The sequence below is a fragment of the Ostrinia furnacalis genome, unplaced genomic scaffold, assembly GCF_004193835.3.
Source record: "Ostrinia furnacalis isolate ACB-3 unplaced genomic scaffold, ASM419383v2 OfSCF0868, whole genome shotgun sequence".
In the NCBI taxonomy this organism is placed as follows: Eukaryota; Metazoa; Arthropoda; class Insecta; order Lepidoptera; family Crambidae; genus Ostrinia; species Ostrinia furnacalis.
The window spans coordinates 453263-473391 of record NW_021131107.1 but is presented as its reverse complement, the minus strand read 5'-3'; the positions used below and the strand labels follow the sequence as shown (position 1 = coordinate 473391).

Genomic DNA, 20129 nt, shown 5'->3' with positions numbered 1-20129 from the left:
TCAAATAGTTGTAATTAACCAATACTCGCCCTGAGATATACAACAGAGACTAGTGATTTCCTAGAAAACATCGCCCCACTATCCTTAACAAAACACCAAAAAGTGTCCCACACATAAACCATTAGTCACAACACTAACAGAGGCTAGCCAATCGGGACGGCGTCCGGGACAATATGGCACTTATTGTAATTGCCCCTCACTCGCCCGGGGACAGAAACAAGGGGATTTTTTGTCCCCGCCAAGCGTGTAATAAGCCTAAATGGACCTCTTTGATTTCGCCACTCTCTTTTAAATGTGGGTTTTTCATTCACCTTTGAGGGGATGGCGACTAACGATTGCGTGATGTCAAAACGTTAGGGCTTTCGCTGAAAATTTTTGGGCGTAAAAATTTTATGTCAGTTTGACACTTAACTGTTTGCTTTTTATTATCAAATTATCAATAGGTACAGTTACATTATTTTTCCCGAGACTTCTTTCAAGTAGATTTTGCTAAAAAGAAATAATACTACTTTTCGGTTTGTACAAGCTTGTACGTAAGTAGTTAATTTTTTTCAAAATCCGTCAGTAAAATGCGTGAAGAAGTAACCAACGTTTCCTCCATTGACTCAAACTTGGGCTTTTTACGAATAGTAGAAGCATAAGATGTTGGATGCAAATTAAGAACAATACGTAACTTCCTGATACTTATAATCTCTCCTAATACGATTAATGTATTTGAAATTTGAAAGAAGTCTCTTTGAATTATGCTCTCATAAAAAGCTCAACATATTGTACTATCCGTGGACATCTTTTTGACTCTGTGAATACTGTCACCGCCTACGTTTTCTGCAAAGAAAAAAGAACCTCACAGAATACACATATAATTGAATTAAAAATCGCCGGCAACCCTGCCCGGGTAAAGCGCCCGGCCACAAAGACATTAGGGGCAGGCTTTTGTTTTGTGATATTTTTCTTTTTGATCAGCTCCCCAGCCCTTTCTGGGCTTAGTGCTACATAACTATCAATGGTTGACCTTTCTGCGGGCTTATCATTTCTTCCCACATTATGAAAGCGGTTGAGTGGAGATACTCCTTTATTTTTGCCCAGGGAGAGCGTTATGGTGTCATATTACAATAATATAAGCTCTCGTTGTGATAAAATTTTCACGACTGTATTCTGTTTAGGAAAACGCTTTTCGTGTTACGCGTTATGGGCACATCTTTATCGCGTTTTGTGGCTTCTATAAGGCCTTTGTCAATAATATTTTAAAGGTAAATATTTATTTTAGTTTGCGTGTTACAACTAGGATTAGTTTAGCTTTTTTAGGATTAGTTGAGCTTTTTCAGATTTATAAGTTCAGGGGCTTTTTTTACCATAAATTGATAATAGCAAAACCATTTGCATACAACCTGTAGGTTACGATTTTCTTTCCTTAGGGGGGAAATTCCAAAGACACCCTTTCTTACCAAACATCAGTTTCGAGGCTTAATATTTTTACTGGGCGTTGATAGATCACTGGACAATCAATGTTAAAACCAATGTCATTTCAGTGATTTTCTTATAAATGATTGTGTATCCAGTGCCCACTTCCTGGTAAAGGCAGAATTTCAAATGCAGAAAATATTTATTTAAATGACTTACGCTTCACTATAGTTTGCAGTACTGGGAACGACAGGTGCGATATAGTCTCAATAGAAATTGCCTACTTACGAGACACTTAATAAAGAGACCAAATAACAAACCTCACTTACCGTTACCTTAGGTCAGGTGTACATTACAAACGCTCGCGAACGTTCGCGGCCATAAATTAATTTGCGTTCGCTAATGAGCCCGCGGCGTCTTGGCAGCTTCACACTTCATTTATTTTTAAACGGCCCATCCGTCTGTTTGAACGGGCCGATGCGTGTTCACATACATGTCATGTACGTCGATAAATATTTGCTTGCACGACAAAATATTGTCAAATCATTTGTTTTTTGTAAGTGAGTGGACCTTTTCCGCAGCTCCGCAATCCGTACACATAGTTTTTGATACTGATTGAATGTAAAGGTGATGGAAGTGCTGGAGAATATCTTGGTCAACGCATTACTTTGGCTATTGGTAAAATTGTGAATCTATGCATTAATCAATTTTGTTTTGGTTTAGTACAGTACAAGAATAATAAGTTAAATAAATAATAAATCTTTGCAATTCTATTTAAATATATTTAAACTTTTAGTTATTTAATTTTAATTACCTATTTCTCGATATAAATATAAACTAACCCTTATGAAACAAACTAACAAGTCGAGCAAAAAAGCGGCACGGCCGTACCATCCTTTTCTCGAAGCAATTCAGGCCATTTTCGACCGCCTGTAACTTCGTTGTGGATAAAACTAGAAGGCTGAATTTTCATTAGCTATGCAGGCATTGTAAAGACACGGTATATTTAAAATTTCATTCAATTTGAACCAGTAGTTTAAGAATTATAACGGGTCAAAGTTACTTAATTTTGTCACTCACTGACTGACTCACTGACTCACTATTTAATATATTGACTTGGCCATCGCATGAAAACACGTGTAAATTAAATTATTTAGTGCGATGGCCAAGTCAATAATTTATGTAAAACGTTAAAGATTTCCTGGCCTGGACTTGGTATTACATGGATCTCACAACTTTTTACCGTAGAACAACTGAGTTGCGAGACTTGGTTTTTTTGACAAGTATTGTTTTTGATGGGATACCTATTTACATCTTGATACTCTAGTTTCAAAGTTCAAATTCGAATGCAAGGTTCTTCAATTGCATGCGTCGGTGAAAACACACGAACATTTTTTCATGGGCGGGCGCAGTGTGGGTATGAAAAAAATATGTTTTCAAGATTTTGTGTTATTTCTGAGTCACTTCCATTCAATAATAGTCCAGTCATTTCGTATGTGGTTACTTACCTGGAAAGATTTCCGGGATTTTTATATTTCAAAACCAACCAACGAATTTTTAAAACTCCTGGAAAACTTTCCAGGTAAAACTAACAAATGACTGGACTGGTTATTTGTGGATTTTACAAAATAATATTGACTAAGTCAACAACTGTAAACTTATGATAAGAACAAGGATGAGAAGAAAGATGGGTAAATTATTTAATGATAATAATTCGGTGTATTTCAATACTACTTCGAACTCTTCTTTTGAACTTCTAAATCTGAACTCTTCCGAACGAACGGGTAATTATTAAATTCTAATCACATGTAAATCAAAGATACCCTTTTCCTTTATCGTATATAAGTATTAACCTTTAAAATAACCGATCTAACGCGTGACAGCGCTATTTGTGCATCGCGTATATTTTATCCTAACATATCGCGCTCTTAACACCAAACAAATAAGGTTCAAAGTTGCATAAACAATTGATAGCGCCACCGTGGCACTGTAAGAGCGAAAGCACACGATACGTGACGCGGCGCAGCACCACTCGTGTATCCCACCACAGATATTTCTATCAGGGATGTTATGGATATCCGTAACCGTAACCGAAACTTACGGATATCCGAAATAAAAATAAATCCGAAACCGTAACCGTAACCGATTCAAAAGTTTCGGATAGTTTCGGATGTAGGAAGTTAAATTTTATTTTTGCATAGCATTATATTATGTAAAGGCATAACAGCCTGATTTACCTTTATAATGCCATCTAGTATCAATTTTAATTTTTATTACTTTTTGTTCGATGTAAAGTGTGCGGCCATGAATGAACCGTATTGGACAACTATTGAAAATTGCATTCTAAAGCACAGATAATTATCCGTAACCGTAACCGAAACTGGTATAATATTATTCCTATATCCGTAACCGTAACCATAACCGAAACTACATATCCATAACATCCCTAATTTCTGTGTAAAACGACGCAGCGACACCGCTCCGGCGCCGCGCCGCCGCCGCTACGCATCGTGTGTTTCGGCTCTTGTACCCTTACGGCATACATGCAGGATTCAATACGGAATTTATATTGGATAGAACGGCAATAAAGTTGTGAAGGTTATTTGATCGGGGCTTAGCATGAATTGTGGACCTAGATTTAAGGGATCGAGGAATAATGCTTAACTTATTAGCAGAGAGACTTTAGTTGGTTAGCCTTGTTCTTTTGTAGGTAATATTACATGTGTTTGTTACATAAGAAGAAATAAAAATAGTGGTAGGTACATTTTGGCAAATGAATGTTTTTTGTTCTACTTCCCTCTACTAACAATAGTACTATTACTCTTATTCTGTGGTTATACGTATTCTTTGAATCACCCACCAAGATTGTATGGACTACAACATCCCATGACCCCAAGGCGCCGCGCTAACAGAATCAAATATAAAGAAATGTACAAAAACAATATTTAATTTGCCAAGTCAACCTTGGGCCCGTTAATTAACATTCGTAAGAATGAATTCGAAAGGTTTTCTTTCGACGCGTTTGTTTTATTTCAGAGTAATTACCGAGTTGGAGCATTCCCAAAAAAATTTGAATTTTTCTGCCGCTCGTCCATTTAATCAGCGATTCGACAATTCTCGAAAGATAATCACAGAGTCGGGACCGAGAGGACGCTCTCGTGAAATTGGGTAAAACGTAATGGCTGATGCAGTTGAACTTTGGAAAAAAATCACTGTCGAATGGTTAGTCACTTACTTGGACGAAAAAAGTTCAGCAGACCTAAGCCTGTGGCCTAATTCACGTACCTATTTTGACAGTCAAGATCTCGCTGACGTTCAGAAGTCGTCTCATTGAAAAACAGTTCTAAATCCGTATTCACAAAGGTCATTTTGATAGAACGATTACTCGATAGGATCGCAACTTAGTGTTTTGTTGTCATTGAAGTTTTGTTACGCGAAGGCTGCTGAGCTCTTGTATGAATAAAACAACTGGAAAATAAATAACACAAGAACGTGTTGTCTTGTTTAATTCGTCGTCATTACAAATCTTGTAGGTAAATTCCATGTTTCTTTCAATAAATAAGAAACAAAAGTGTGTTTCTTCTGCCACTTTTCAGCTCATGGTCTCTATGTTATGGTAGGGTATTTAGATAGAGCACGTGTATAAATGTCCTGACAATCGAAAAGATGAGAAAGATTACAGTTAATATGGATACGAATTTTATTATTGCCAATAAACTGAATGTCACTTGAAAAATATTGCAAACGTCATTAATTTAGCTCGTTAGTATCTGAATTTCTTGAGACTTGGCACAGATTAATCATTTTAGTTTTATGATTAATGCTTTGGCATATATTTTGTCTAAACAGCAAAAATGTAAGCTCAGTCGCAAATAAAAATTTTACGGTATTTAGCAGCACCATAACTTTTGATGACATGAAAACTTTCATCAATTTTATATCCCAGCACCTTTCATAGGTACTAAAGAATAATGTTTTTATTATGGAACTCGCATAGAGATCTATCTAGATCTCTTTATATTACAATACACAAAACAGTCAGAAGAAACTGAATAAGTTTGAATAACACAGTTTTATCACTAGAAAGTGCCTCTTTCAGACTACCCCACGAAAAAAAAATACTTACAAATATAGTTAGGTTGTTAGTTAAATGGTTTAAGCGGACAATAGCTAAAACTATTGTTTTAAAAACAGTACATATATCAAACTGACTTTAGCATAGTATTTATATCCGTTAACCTCTAAGCTAGTGTTGGCTTGAATACCATTTACCTAACACCCTGTATTTTAATGTAGTTCGAATCACGTCAATGACAAGTTAGCTCGTCCATGCCCTTCAGGACGTTTCACTCGCGTATCAAGCTTCAACACGCACACCGGGCGTTCGTTAGGTATCTCGTATCACGCGAGTGACCATCCGTCACCGGCGACAAGCATTGCACGCTGCGTGATTTGTCACGTCGGGGATGTTAGCTAACTGCTGTTTCGTGTGTTTCTTGTCCTTTACTTGGGCAACAACAAGTAGCCTACACAGAGAGTAAATTAAATCATTTTTTATTTCAAAGAAGAGCTTTTCTTACCTATGTGTATCTGCAAAAAATGTTTTTGTGCTGTAAAAAAGATTACGATCTACGATATACCTATTCAAATCCGAGAATGTCAGAGTCTATTGTATTATTTGTACAAGAGTTTCCACGCGTTCATATCGGATGCAGTGCGTGATCACTTTAAAAATTAAATTCATTATTAAGTTGGTACTATTTAACGTTTTACGCCGTGCACTGTGTTACTAATTCGCAAACTTCATGTCAGAAAGTTTATACAGCTTACACGTTAATTTCATACTAGCTTCCTTGCTATTTGCTTACATCTGTCATTCATTAACAATAAGAAAAACCATTAGTAGAGTTTCCCAAGCTGTAAATCTACAGGCACCCTTATCTTGCTTCACGCAAGCGTCCATCTGTCACGCGCAGGAACAAACATTGCACGCTGCGTGATTTGTCACGCTTGTACAGACGGTGTAACAATACAGAACTGTAAACTTTATGTAGTTGTGATAAATGCTATTTTGGAATTAAAATGTGGTCGACTGTACAGCTCACGTTAGAGCGGCTCGGGTTAAGGCAACTTGAAGGAATGGGGAGGAAGATGCAACAAGCTCTGTTATATTGTAGTGAGCTTACACTACAGGTTGTGTTAAATTATTTCTTCTTTTAGCGTTTTCTTGTTATTTAGAACAGTCACAAAAAAAATTGCATTTGTAAGCCAATAATATTGTGTCATTATAAAAGAAACAAAAATGCAAAATTATGACCAAAATTTAAGAATTTTAGTTTTTGTCAAAAAATTCAGTTTTGACTGGCACGTTTTGGGGGACATTTTTGTCGATAAAATTGACATAAAAGCATCGCCTTAAATATCGCTATCGCTAGCCCTATCTCAAACAAACTGTATAATACAGTAAAAATAATTTAAGAACATTGTTGAAATGCGATTTGATTACTGATGTTTGCAGTTGTTTGTCATAAATTGGGAACTTGACGAATAATAGTGAGTATCAAAGCCTTTATCTTTCATTTAAAACCTTACAAAAAGTACAAGCTAAGATATTCAATATGACATCATTCAACAAGTATTCAAACCTTCGCTAAGTGTTGTAATCATAAAAGAAGAGTGATAACAAACGTTTATGTCATAATAAGTCGTTGATTAGTCAAACAGTCTCATCGCGAATGAATTATCCCCTCTGAATGTATGCCAAGAGAGCCGCGAGTGGCGCCAAAACGGATTTTATACGACGATTGATAATAATAATAAACCATTGATCGACTGTTGTGTAATTGACGTGTCTATTCATTTGAATGTACTTTGCATGTCATATTGAATAGGGAACATACTGTCATAATGTAAACGTTAAAACATACGACTATAGTTTACACTCTACGTTCGACTCTAGTTCACAATACGCTTGGACTGATTTTAAGTATAAGACGAAAATAATACCTACAGTTTACAAAGTGAACCTGTAAGTATGAAATTTTACTAAATACAGAATATGAAGTTTATTTATACTCAAGGTTTTAAGATAATTATGTGACAAAGATGTTTATTTGCAAAGAATAAGTACCAATTATTATCATACACCTATTGATCTATCACACAAGGAATAACTTAATTTAGATACCAGTTTCTCAAAGGCTATCTATTCACTACAAAGTCCTACCTTATACTCATACGCTTTGAATGTGATGCACTTAAATCAATGTGTATGAAGTTCAACAAATTCGTGTAAAAAAGTAAAAATATTTGCCATCCACCATCGTATTGACCGAGTCACAACCGGCAGAGCAAATAGGATGTGTGCTAATGGATCATTAGGCCCTAACCGATTTTTACTGGACGCAGCCGATCGCACGTAATTACTTATACATATTGAGTGCTGGACGTTGGACGTTGGTGCACTCAAATACAATTTTTCGTAGTGATAGATAGAAAAACTTTTTGTAACATTGTTAAAAATGATAATATTACCTTACAAGCAATTCAAATCCGAATAAATTGTTGTCACCGGTTTTAATTTAAAAAAAATTCTGCCTCAGAGGCATATGGCATATGGCATACAGACTATATGAGAAAAAAATATGAAAATAAATAGGTATTTTTAGCGCACATGTCCAAAGTCTCCACTTCCCTGGTCTCGTGCTTTAATCTCAGTAATCTCAACATCGCGGCATCGTTTTGAAGGTAAAGTTCTGAATGGAGACCACGGACCGAAAAATACAATATAGGCAGACCTCTCACTTTCACAAGATAAATCTAGTGCAGGTCGCAGGAAACACCTGGATACGAGCAGCACAGGACCGGTCTTTGTGAAAATCTTTAGGGGAAGCCTTTTTCCAGCAGTGGACAACCTTTATCTCAATCAAAATGAAACCACATGTTTAATGCTCACAGTACTGAAGAAATAGATCAAAAAGTGTACGGACATTGTAACCCACTCAGAAGACAAACTTATGCGATTGTAGTACGTCACGGCGTATTAGTAGCTGCCAATACATCCCACAGCCATTACTCAATAGAGGGCCGGCGCGCGCGCACAAAAATAATTGATTTGTCACGCTTGTACAGACGGTGGCGTAACAAGACAGAACTGTGAACTTCATGTAGTTGTGATAAATGCTATTTTGGAATTAAAATGTGGTCGACTGTACAGCTCACGTTAGAGCGGCTCGGGTTAAGCCAACTTGAAGGAATGGGGAGGAAGATGCAACAAGCTCTGTTATATTGTAGTGAGCTTACACGACAGGTTGTGTTAAATTATTTCTTCTTTTAGCGTTTTCTTGTTATTTAGAACAGTCACAAAAAAAATGCATTTGGAAGCCAATAATATGTGTCATAAAAGAAACAAAAATGAAAAATTATGACCAAAAACTTAAAAAAAAATATTTAAGAATTTTAGTTTTTGTCAAAAAATTCAGTTTTGACTGGCACGTTTTGGGGACATTTTTGTCGATAAAATAGACATAAAAGCTTCGCCTTAAATTATCGCTAGCCCTATCTCAAACAAACTGTATAATACAGTGAAAATATTAGTTAGATTTAGATTACTGATGTTTGCAGTTGTTTGTCATAAATTGGGAACTTGACGATAAATAATGAGTATCTTTATCTTTCATTTAAAACCCTACAAATAAAAGCTAAGATATTCAATATAACATCATTCAACAAGTATTCAAACCTTCGCTAAGTGTTATAATCATAAAAGAAGAGTGATAACAAACGTTCATGTCATAATAAGTCGTTGATTAGTCAAACAGTCTCATCGCGAATGAATTATACCCTCTGAATGTATGCCAAGTGAGCCGCGAGTGGCGCCAAAACGGATTTTAAACGACGATTGATATAATAATACACCATTGATCGTCTGTCGTTGTGTAATTGACGTGTCTATTCATTTAAATGTACTTTGCATGTGATATTGAATAGAGAAGATTTGATACTGCAATAGTGTGAGCTAGAGTCGAACGTTTGATACATAAGAGCTGATTTTAAGTACAATACTCAATACTCAAATCTTTATTGCATTTCACAGTGTACATTAGGTCTTAAATATATACAATTGGATCACCATGAACAAGACGATTAAAGACTTAGAAATAATACTCGTACAGTTTGTAAAGTCATCATCATCATCATCATTTCAGCCATAGGACGTCCACTGCTGAACATAGGCCTCCCCTAATGCTTTCCACGTTGATCGATTGGTAGCGGCCTGCGTCCAGCGCTTCCCTGCTACCTTTACGATGTCGTCGGACCACCTTGTAGGTGTACGTCCCACGCTGCGTTTTCCGGTACGCGGCCTCCTTTGTAAAGTAAACCTGCAAAAATTACGTAATACAGTTTGGTTTTATGCATTTTATATGTATTGAAGTATGTACACCATTAAGATATTATTATAGTCAATTACATAAATATTCATTTTTCAATTCAATGCAGTCTCATTTCAGTTCAATACAATACATAAAACCCAATTACCTAACACTTCGCCTGGTTTAAAAAGAAAAAGTCAAAGAAAAATTTCTTTATTGTTGTAATATTAAAGTTGTAAGTCCAAATTAAAAACTATTTCATCTACCACACAGGGATTACCCTAGTCTAGACACCTGTCTTTAAAAGGCAATCTCTATTGCTCATACTCTATGATGCAATGTACCGTAAACTCATAGATATAGTTAAATAAATACGTGTAAAAAAGTAAAAATATTTGCCATCCACCATCGTATTGACCGAGTCACAACCGGCAGAGCAAATAGGATGTGTGCTAATGGATCATTAGGCACTAACCTATTTTTACTGGACGCAGCCGATCGCACGTAATTGGTTATACACATTGAGTGCTGGACGTTGGTGCACTCAAATACAGGCTTTTTCGTAGTGATAGATAGAAAAACTGTTTGTAACATTGTTAAAAATGACAATATTACCTTACAAGCAATTCAAATCCGAATAAATAGTTGTCACCGGTTTTAATTAATTTTTTTTTCTGCCTCAGAGGCATATGGCATACAGACTATATGAGAAAAAAATATGAAAATAAATAGACCAGGTATTTTTAGCGCACACAATGTCCAAAGTCTCCACTTCCCTGGTCTAGTGCTTTAAGCTCAGTAATCTCAACATCGCGGCATCGTTTCGAAGGTAAAGTTCTGAATGGAGACCACGGACCGAAAAATACAATATAGACAGACCTCTCACTTTCACAAGATAAATCTAGTGCAGGTCGCAGGAAAAACCTGCATGCGGGCAGCACAGGACCGGTCTTTGGGGAAGCCTTTTTCCAGCAGTGGACAACCTTTGTCTCAGAATGATACCACATGTTTAAAGCTCTTACAGTACTGAAGAAATAGACCAAAAAGTGTACGGACATTGTAACGCACGACCGAAGACAAACTTAAGCGTTTGTAGTACGTCACGGTGGATTAGTAGCTGCCAATACATCCCACAGCCATTACTCAATAGAGGGCCGGCGCACGCGCACAAAAATAAACGCGTTGAGAGATGCGCCGGACCGCCTCTGACGGATGGACCGCTGTAAATAATGAGTTTTTAAGTTAACAAGTTAATGGAACGTGAGACTTTTGCACAGCTAAATGAGCAAAGATTGAATGAAGGTGGAAAATTTTGGTGGGGTTTTGGAATTGGTGCAAATCTAACCTCCTTTCTGGCATCTGTACAGACTCTTATAAGAAACAAAAATAAATCTACACCACAGAGACCAGCTTTCTAACTATGAAATTAAATTTGATTTTATTGCTTTTATAGCGATTTTTTCACGATAACTTGTGATCATTTAACCCTTATGCCCGAGGCCCTATTCCAGTGGCTTTAACCTAGCCGTAGAATAAAGAATGTCAGCCCATAGTTAGGTCGGGCAGTTAAACAGTATAGGCATTTAGGACATGTATGAAAGTGCGCACACTACACTGATTTGGTATCGACCGACTAAAAGTATGTAGTCTTACAATGACAATAGTCAAAACCCTTTTGATTCTGGTATTTTAATTGTAGTTTATCGAATGCGTTCGCTGCAGTATCAAGACAATTATTTGCGTGTCGCGATTGGTCAGGCGCAGACAATCGCCGATCGCAAATATTTGTAAACATCGCGCCGATCGGCATCGTGTCAACATTGACGTGGACCCAATGATCAATTCTGTCGTTAATACTAAAGTCATGGAGATATTGACGATTTTATCCCACGATATTCAAAGGATTTGCTTCAATGGATGCATTCTGCGGGCTACGTTCACCTTAACCTCTGACCGTAGCTCGTAGAACGGATCCAGTGTGATAAATCTTTAACAGTACCACAAATCTACCAGATCTTGCAAAAATATTTCTTGAACAAAATCAAACCAAATCGTCAACTAGGATGCTACGAACTACGTGTTTTTTTAATGGCGAATGGCTATCAAATTATCATTTTGAAAAACTCTCCAACAGTGATCTAACAACAATATTTATAAAAGTTTATGAGCAGCTGACTGACGCAAGTTATAATGAGTCATAATACTTAAATGCATGTTTCACAAAGATGTAGTGACTTAGATCACTTTCAAGCATTTATAGAGTCACATTTATCTCTACATTAATAATACAATAGCGTGTAACTTCGCGTTGTTTCATGAAATATCCTTGAACAGTGTTATATCTATACTAATATTATAAATGCGAAAGTAACTCTGTCTGTCTGTCAGTCTCGCTTTCACGCCTAAACCACTGAACCGATTTTGATTAAATTTGGCATAGAGATAGTTTGAGTCCCGGAAAAGGACATAGGATAGTTTTTATCCCGGTTTATGAAACAAGGATGCGAGCAATAAAGTTTTTCTGTGACAGACAAAAATCCACGCGGGCGAAGCCGCGGGCGGAAAGCTAGTTTCATATAGATCAAATGTAACTTAGATTACCCTACTACTCTATTCGCTTATTGTACCTCCGAGACGTTACTTCGTCTTAACTCGTAGTTTACCCGAAAATTCGGGCTTCCGAACTCTGGCCCAGGTGTGACACATCTCAAGTCAAGTCGCGAAACTCCTTAAAGTTTAGATTTATGTGTTCCTATTGGTATGGTAGCTGAGCTAGTAAGACGTTGTGCCGACTGAGTTTGTGTTAGGAACGGCGGTAACGTTGCGATAGTGATGCCAGTTGGTGTAGTAAATAATATCGATAACAGTATACCTAAATAGCATAAATAAATTTATTTAGATAAAATTAATATGTAACCAAAGAAATGTTAAGTATAGCAATATCAATCTAAAAATTATATTATGAAGTTTACAAGAAAATCTGTATTTTACTTTGAGTGAAACACAAGACATGAAAAAGCAAACAGAATAAATGTGAATGAAAAGGATTCATTTCGAAAGAATTTCTGTATTGCAGCAGTATTCATTGTTTGCTTGAAACCCTCTTTTAACCAGATTCATGCGCTGTAAAAAGAAACAAACGCAAAACTAATCGCAAGCATGTAACGACTAAAATATCGATATCCCATCAAAACTATCGACACTCCTGCATCCCTACGTAGTTGCACCCAATGTTGCAGTAGGTAATTTGTGCTTCATTTAACATTTATTAGGTTGTAAAAGTTAAAAGTGGGTAAGTGAATATTTAAGTTGTTCATTCCGCGATATTGCAATTTTCTACTTGCACTCGGCAAAATAATGAAACAGAAAAGTTTTAAGTGATCTTGCAATGGATGTTGGAATCTAACCGGATTAATTTAAAGTTGTTATAAATAGTGACAGATGACGTTAATATTCTTCTTCAGCATTATTTCTGGCGTCCATTTTACGTTGAGAGCTTTTGCACGTCTTTATATTTTTTGTTCTTTCTTCGGTCTTTTTATCATATTATTCATAGAAATATGAACTGACAGAGAGTGATGATGAGACTGAAGGTGTAAGCGAGCTTCACCTGGAGTCCTCAGCCAAAGTTGTACTGCTGTATGTCTTTTTTACCTTCAACAAACAACCGAAACACAATTGGTGCTGTTAACATTATTGTTATATGGTAGTAGCAAGCCAGGTGGATATAAACCAAGATCTAACACCAACCAAACTGAGCGGAAAATTTGGCTTACACTGGGAATCGAACCCGGAGTTGTAGCTTTAAGCAGCGTAGCGTAACGTTGCACCTTTGATACACACTCATGCACGCTGTTTGACAGAATCCGTTAGAGCCAAAGCACACGATGCGTTGCGGCGCCGCACCCGCAAAGATTTCGCCGTATCACGCATCGCGGTGATGACGCACTGCTCATATTGTGCCCGCCACAGATATTTCTATGTTAGACGACGCAGCGACACCGCTCCGGCGTCGCACCGCATCGTGTGCTTTGGCTCTTACGGTTATGTGTATTCATGTTCGAGGTCCGAACACGATGTCGCATGCACATTGTTTACAGCGGAGCACATGCGCAGTGTTTACAAATAATCGCAGTCGGACTGTGTGCGCCCGCGGCCGTTCGAATAATTCAGACGTGATACACCGTTTTAGGGGCCTCGCACACGATGTATTTGATGATAACGCCAGATAGATACGACAGTACGTCAAACTAAACACTTTCGCACATAAGAAATCTAGTCTCGATGTGCGCTTTACTGTATAACACAAAGCCGATTGTTTGGTGGTGGCCGATGGAAATAATCACTCGCATCATCATCAATCTAGTTTTCCCCCCATGAACCAAAACTACCAAATATCCCAAAAACAGCTGAAAAAGAGACACTCACCACTGATCGCCAATAATACCTGATAATTTGAAACAACGATCAAATACCTACCAATGTACATTCCAGATTAGCTTCAATGTAATTCGATATTTGATTCGAATTTTGAGTAATTACGTATCATAAAACAAAACGTATCGTGTGCAATTCCCTTAACCCATCGCCCGCCGATACATTGCCGGTTAATTTAATTAATTTCTAATGGGGTCGCGTTTGTTTGAGCGATTAATGAACGGGGCCAACGATGCGATAACTCATAATGAGCGGCGGACAAAGCGATGTGGCGTAAACCTTCANGCATTCTGTGGGCTACGTTCACCTTGACCTCTGACTGTAGCCCGTAGAAGGGATCAAGTGTAATAAATCCTTAAGAGTACCACAAATCTTACAGATCTTGCAAGAAGATTTCATGAGCAAAATATTATCCCAAATCATCAACTAGGATGCTACGAACTATGTTGTTTTTATTTTGTTCGAATCAAACATTGACGATGTATCCTTTTGAAAAACAGCAATAATTAATAAAATTTTATGAGCAGCTGACTGACGCAAGTTATAATGAGTCATAATACTTAAATACATGTTTCACAAAGATGAAGATGTGACTTAGATCACATAAGCGTTTATAGAGTCATATGTATCTCTACATTAGTATAATTTAATGACGTTTAACTTCGTGTTGTTTCATGAAATGTCCTTGAACAGACTGTATTTCACATACATCAAAATGTAACTTAGATTACCCTACTACTCTATTCGCTTATTGTACCTCCGAGACGTTACTTCGTCTTAACTCGTAGTTTACCCGAAAATTCGGGCTTCCGAACTCTGGCCCAGGTGTGACACATCTCAAGTCAAGTCGCGAAACTTCGTAAAGTTAAGATTTATGTGTTCCTATTGGTATCGTAGCTGAGCTAGTAAGACGTTGTGCCGACTGAGTTTGTGTTGGGAACGGCGGTAACGTTGCGCTAGTGATGCCGGTTGGCGGGCAAATATCGATGGTAATAGAAAAGTCCATAACATTATAAACCACTGAAAGATCATAATAACATACCTATCTCCAATTAAATCAATTTATGAAGATTAGAAACGGTAATGTTCAATCAGGGGTTTGTTCCCTTTCAGGGGTTAGTTCCGCTATGTACAACTCATAAAATACAAAGAATGTTGTACTTTTTCGTAGGTATTTTAAAAGTGGTGCTTAGCGGAACTGGTGCATAGCGGAACTAACCGCATAATTCAGTGTGAAAACATACTGACAAAAAATGGAAACAGGATCAAAATAAATGAAGAGGATCCATTTTAAAAGAATATCTGTGTTACATAAGTATTCTTTGTTTATAACTGGAATTCATGTACTGTAAAAAAACAAACGTAAAACTAATCGCAAGCATGTAACGACTAAAATATCTATATCCCATCAAAACTATCGACACTCCTGCATCCCTACGTAGTTGCACCCAATGTTGCAGTAGGTAATTTGTGCTTCATTTAACATTTATTAGGTTGTAAAAGTTAAAAGTGGGTAAGTGAATGTTTAAGTTGTTCATTCCGCGATATTGCAATTTTCTACTTGCACTCGGGGAAATAATGAAACAGAAAAGTTTAAAGTGATCTTGCAATGGATGTTGGAATCTAACCGGATTTATTTAAAGTTGTTATTAATAGTGGCAGATGACGTTAATATTCTTCTTCGGTATTATTTCTGGCGTCCATTTTACGTTGAGAGCTTTTGCACTTTTTCATATTTTATTTTTCTTATTTCTTCGGTCTTTTTATCATATTTATAGAAATAAAAACTAATAAAGAGTGATGATCAGACCGAAGGTTGGCGCGAGCTTCACCCTGAATCCTCAATCACAGAGTTACCAACTTATCATACCTCTTACTGCTAAAACAACAATGTTGTTAACATTTTTTCTATGACTATAGACTCAGAAAAGATGGTGGTAGCTAACCAGGTGAATTTAGAACAAGCTCTACCACCAACCAAACTGAGCGGAGTGTAGCATCTCACCTTTGATGCACACCCGTGCACGCTGTTTGACAGAATCCGTTAGAGCCAAAGCACACGATGCGTTGCGGCGCTGCACCCGCAAAGATTTCGCCGTATCACGCGTCGCGGCGATGACGCACCGCTCATATTGTGCCCGCCACAGATATTTCTATGTAAGACGACGCAGCGACACCGCTCCGGCGTCGCACCGCCGCAACGCATCGTGTGCTTTGGCTCTTACGATTATGTGTATTCATGTTCGAGGTCCGAACACGATGTCGCATGCACATTGTTTACAGCGGAGCACATGCGCAGTGTTTACAAATAATCGCAGTCGGACTGTGTGCGCCCGCGGCCGTTCGAATAATTCAGACGTGATACAGCGTGTTAGGGGGCTAGCACACGATGTATTTGATGATAACGATAGATAGATACGGCAGTACGTCAAACTAAACACTGTAGCATATAAAAAATCTAGTCTCGATGTGTGCTTTACTGTATAACACAAAGCCGATTGGTTGGTGATTTTTGCGTTACGAAAACTAAACGATTCTATAAAATAATTACTCGCATCATCAAATCTAGTTTTCCTTCCATTAACCAAAACTACAAAACAGCAGAAAAAGAGACACTCACCACTGATCGCCAATAATACCTGATAATTTTAAACAACGATAAAATACCAATGTACACTCCAGATTAGCTTCAATGTAATTCGATATTTGATTCGAATTTTGAGTTACGTATCATAAAACAAAACGTATCGTGTACAATTCCCTTAACCCATCGCCCGCCGATACATTGCCGGTTAATTTAATTAATTTCTAATGGGGTCGCGTTTGTTTGAGCGATTAATGAACGGGGCCAACGATGCGATAACTCATAATGAGCGGCGGACAAAGCGATGTGGCGTAAACCTTCGGTGTACAATGGTTAATGTGTGTACTAATATCATAAAAATTAATTGACCGACAGATAGCGTGGAACGGGTTAATACTTAATTTACCGTTGTGTAAATATTAACAGTGTAAATGGTTTGGTGATTTGATTTTTGATTGCTTTGATAGAATAATTGACTGATAGGTATCGTAATTTTATAATTAGCTTGTTTTAATAGCCATAAATATGATTTGAGCCGTTAATCAATGAGGGCTATCGTTTTAGCGTTCACCAGTTGGCTCTACTGTAGTAACATCATTGTCACTTGGTACTGGCGAAGTCAGACGTCAGTAGAGCCAACTAGTGAGCGCTGAAGTGGTAGGAGGACTATCGAATTTTCACATTTGCGCTCACCAGGATGGCGCCACTGTAGAGCAATCATGTCAATCGCCAGTGGTGCCAACTGTTAAGTATAAAAACGAAAGCCCTCATTGGTTAAGCAAGAATTATATCAATTCAAACTTACAACAATTTGACAAAAATCATGTTAATTATAAATAAATTGTATTTTTACATTATTTTTTCTTTTCAGATGCACCATCCGATCCAGATGAAGCCGGCTGACAGTGAAAACAGAAATGGTAAGTGTTTATGTACTTTTAATAGAGGTGAATTTGCAACAAAAATATACACTCCGATGTGCTGTTGACTAAAATTACGTAAAAAACAACAAATAGGGAATATGCATCGATTTTAAAAGTTTATAAATTATGTATATAAATAAACAGTTTAGTTAAATCATAGAATTTCTAAAAAACTAGTATTGAAATCAGACTGGAAACAAAAAAGCGAGTTACAAGTGTTTAAACTTTGTATGAAACGTCAATGTCACGCGCCCTTAGTAACTTGTAAGGGACTCTGCGGGTCGTTCTAACATGACCAATGACGTCATGAGACCTCTAACGTCTATATCTATATCTGAAATTTTTGTTAAAGAAAAGCACTGATTGATAATGACAAGGCTACTGAAATATGAGAAATAAAAAAACCTTGCATATTCCCTATCAAAGTAGCGAAATAAAAGTAAATATTGTTCACTTTGCCAGCCCATAGTCCTAATATTGACTATAACGTTCTAGGAATTGATAAGACCTCAAGGACTGAGCAGCACACGTGAAATCGATTCGCACAGTTGGTTTTGCATACATTAGTTATAGACTTTACATAGGTCGGAAAATAAGGTAGGTAAATAAACGAAAAGTGGTACAATACAAGACATCATCATACTCGTACTTGTAATATAATCTATATATGTTACAGGAAATGTATGAATTCTAGGAATTGTATACTATTCCTAGGAAATGTATACAATTCCGAAGCTATTTAGGAAATGTATAAAATATTGCTTCAGAGATTTTTTAATACGCACATATCCTAGGAAATGTAGGTATACGTTTCCTAGGAATTTTATAGAATTCCAATATTGTATTAGGAAATGTATAAAACTAAGTGGCACAAGCGCGGTCGCGTGATCGGGTGCCCCTCGGTACGCCTAAAATTTCATTTAGCCAAACCACATTGGCCGATAGGTACTTTCAACTCACAATTATTATTGTTTAGCCTGACAGTTGTTTTCGCACTATTATACATTGGCTGAAAAAAATATTTGCCTATTGGCATCCTTTCTTTCGGCATCACGCATATTACGCTGAAGTATTGGAAATCCCTAATTTTAACATCTCTTTTATTAAACTTATTGGCATGAAGGTTTTAATACTTCTGTAGCTGGATAACAAAGTCTCGGTTAGGTTAGGTTAGACTTGCGACTAGGGTTGCCAGGCGTCCGGCTTTAGCCGGACATGTTTGGCTTTTTAGGGACTTGTCCGGCCTGTCCGGCTTTTGTTAGGCCTTTTCGCTAGGAGAAAGTCGAGCCACAGAATCATATGAAGCTCACGCATCAGGATGTTGGATAGCAATTAGCAACCGATGATGATAGTACTCACTCATGAGCTGACACTATTTGCACCGCCCCCCCCCCCCCGTCACATGTCCGGCTTTTAGGGTAAAATGTCCGGCCAAATGAAGCACAAAGTCCGGCTTTTGTGATTTTGGACCTGGCAACCCTACTTGCGACCTTACACATACACAGCTGCCGCGGCGGCCATTTAAGTTTCGGAGAAAAAAAGTGGCGTAATAAAAATAATTTTGTGTAAAAAAAATTTAGGCTTAAAATTTGTGTGCCATAGACAACTAGGCGTGAAAAAAAATTGACGATTAGATAGAGGCCCCGCGTAATCGGATGATGCAATATCCTCCCCTCGCACCGTATGTCCACGCGTATTCATTGAAATCTTAATTACATTTCCGATTGCTGTTTAGGAAATGTGTAAATTTCCTAGGAAATGTGTCTAATATAATTTACATCACACATTTCCGGGTGATTTTAGGACGTATACACAATTCCTAGGAATTGTATACAATGACGGATTTCATACATTTACTGTAACATATATAAAAGAAAGTCGTGTTAGTTACTCCATTTATAACTCAAGAACGGCTGAACCGATTTAGCTGAAAATTGTCAGGGAGGTAGTTTAGAGCCAGGAGAAGGACATAGGATACTTTTTATCCCGTTCGATATAAAAAAAGTCTGCTTATTAATTGCCATTAAGGCGGAACAAAGTTCGCCGGGTCAGCTAGTAAAAGATACAACAGTCCTTAGCTAGTTGTGCCTTATTCAGTACTTCATCAGTTCGTACAACATTTCGGTTTGCAGTTTTCCAAATTTTTTTCATTTATTTTCTAGCTTATGCTCGCGACTTCATACTTATGCGTGAAAATAGTTTGAATATTATTTTTCGTCTCGCAACATTTTTCATAATAATTACTCTACTCCTATTGGCCATAGCGTGTTGGTGTATAGCCTTATAGCTTTCATCGATAGATGGGCTATCCAACACAAACAAAATTCAAATCGAACCAGTAGTTGCCAAGATTAGCGCGTTAAACCAAACACCTCTTCAGTTTTAATAGATATTCTATCAAGGTTTCAATCT

The 20129-nt window shown here is 37.3% G+C and overlaps 1 protein-coding gene across 8 annotated transcripts in view; it reads left to right on the top strand.

Annotated features, from left to right (window-relative positions):
- The window catches only part of LOC114350339 (CUGBP Elav-like family member 1), a 204302-nt gene that overhangs the window by 45997 nt on the left and 138176 nt on the right, over positions 1-20129 (top strand). For all 8 annotated transcript variants that reach the window (XM_028301099.1, XM_028301097.1, XM_028301103.1 and 5 more), the window contains one exon: positions 17666-17714. In XM_028301099.1, coding sequence (XP_028156900.1) covers positions 17666-17714 — 49 coding nt within the window. The remainder of the gene's footprint in view (positions 1-17665; positions 17715-20129) is intronic.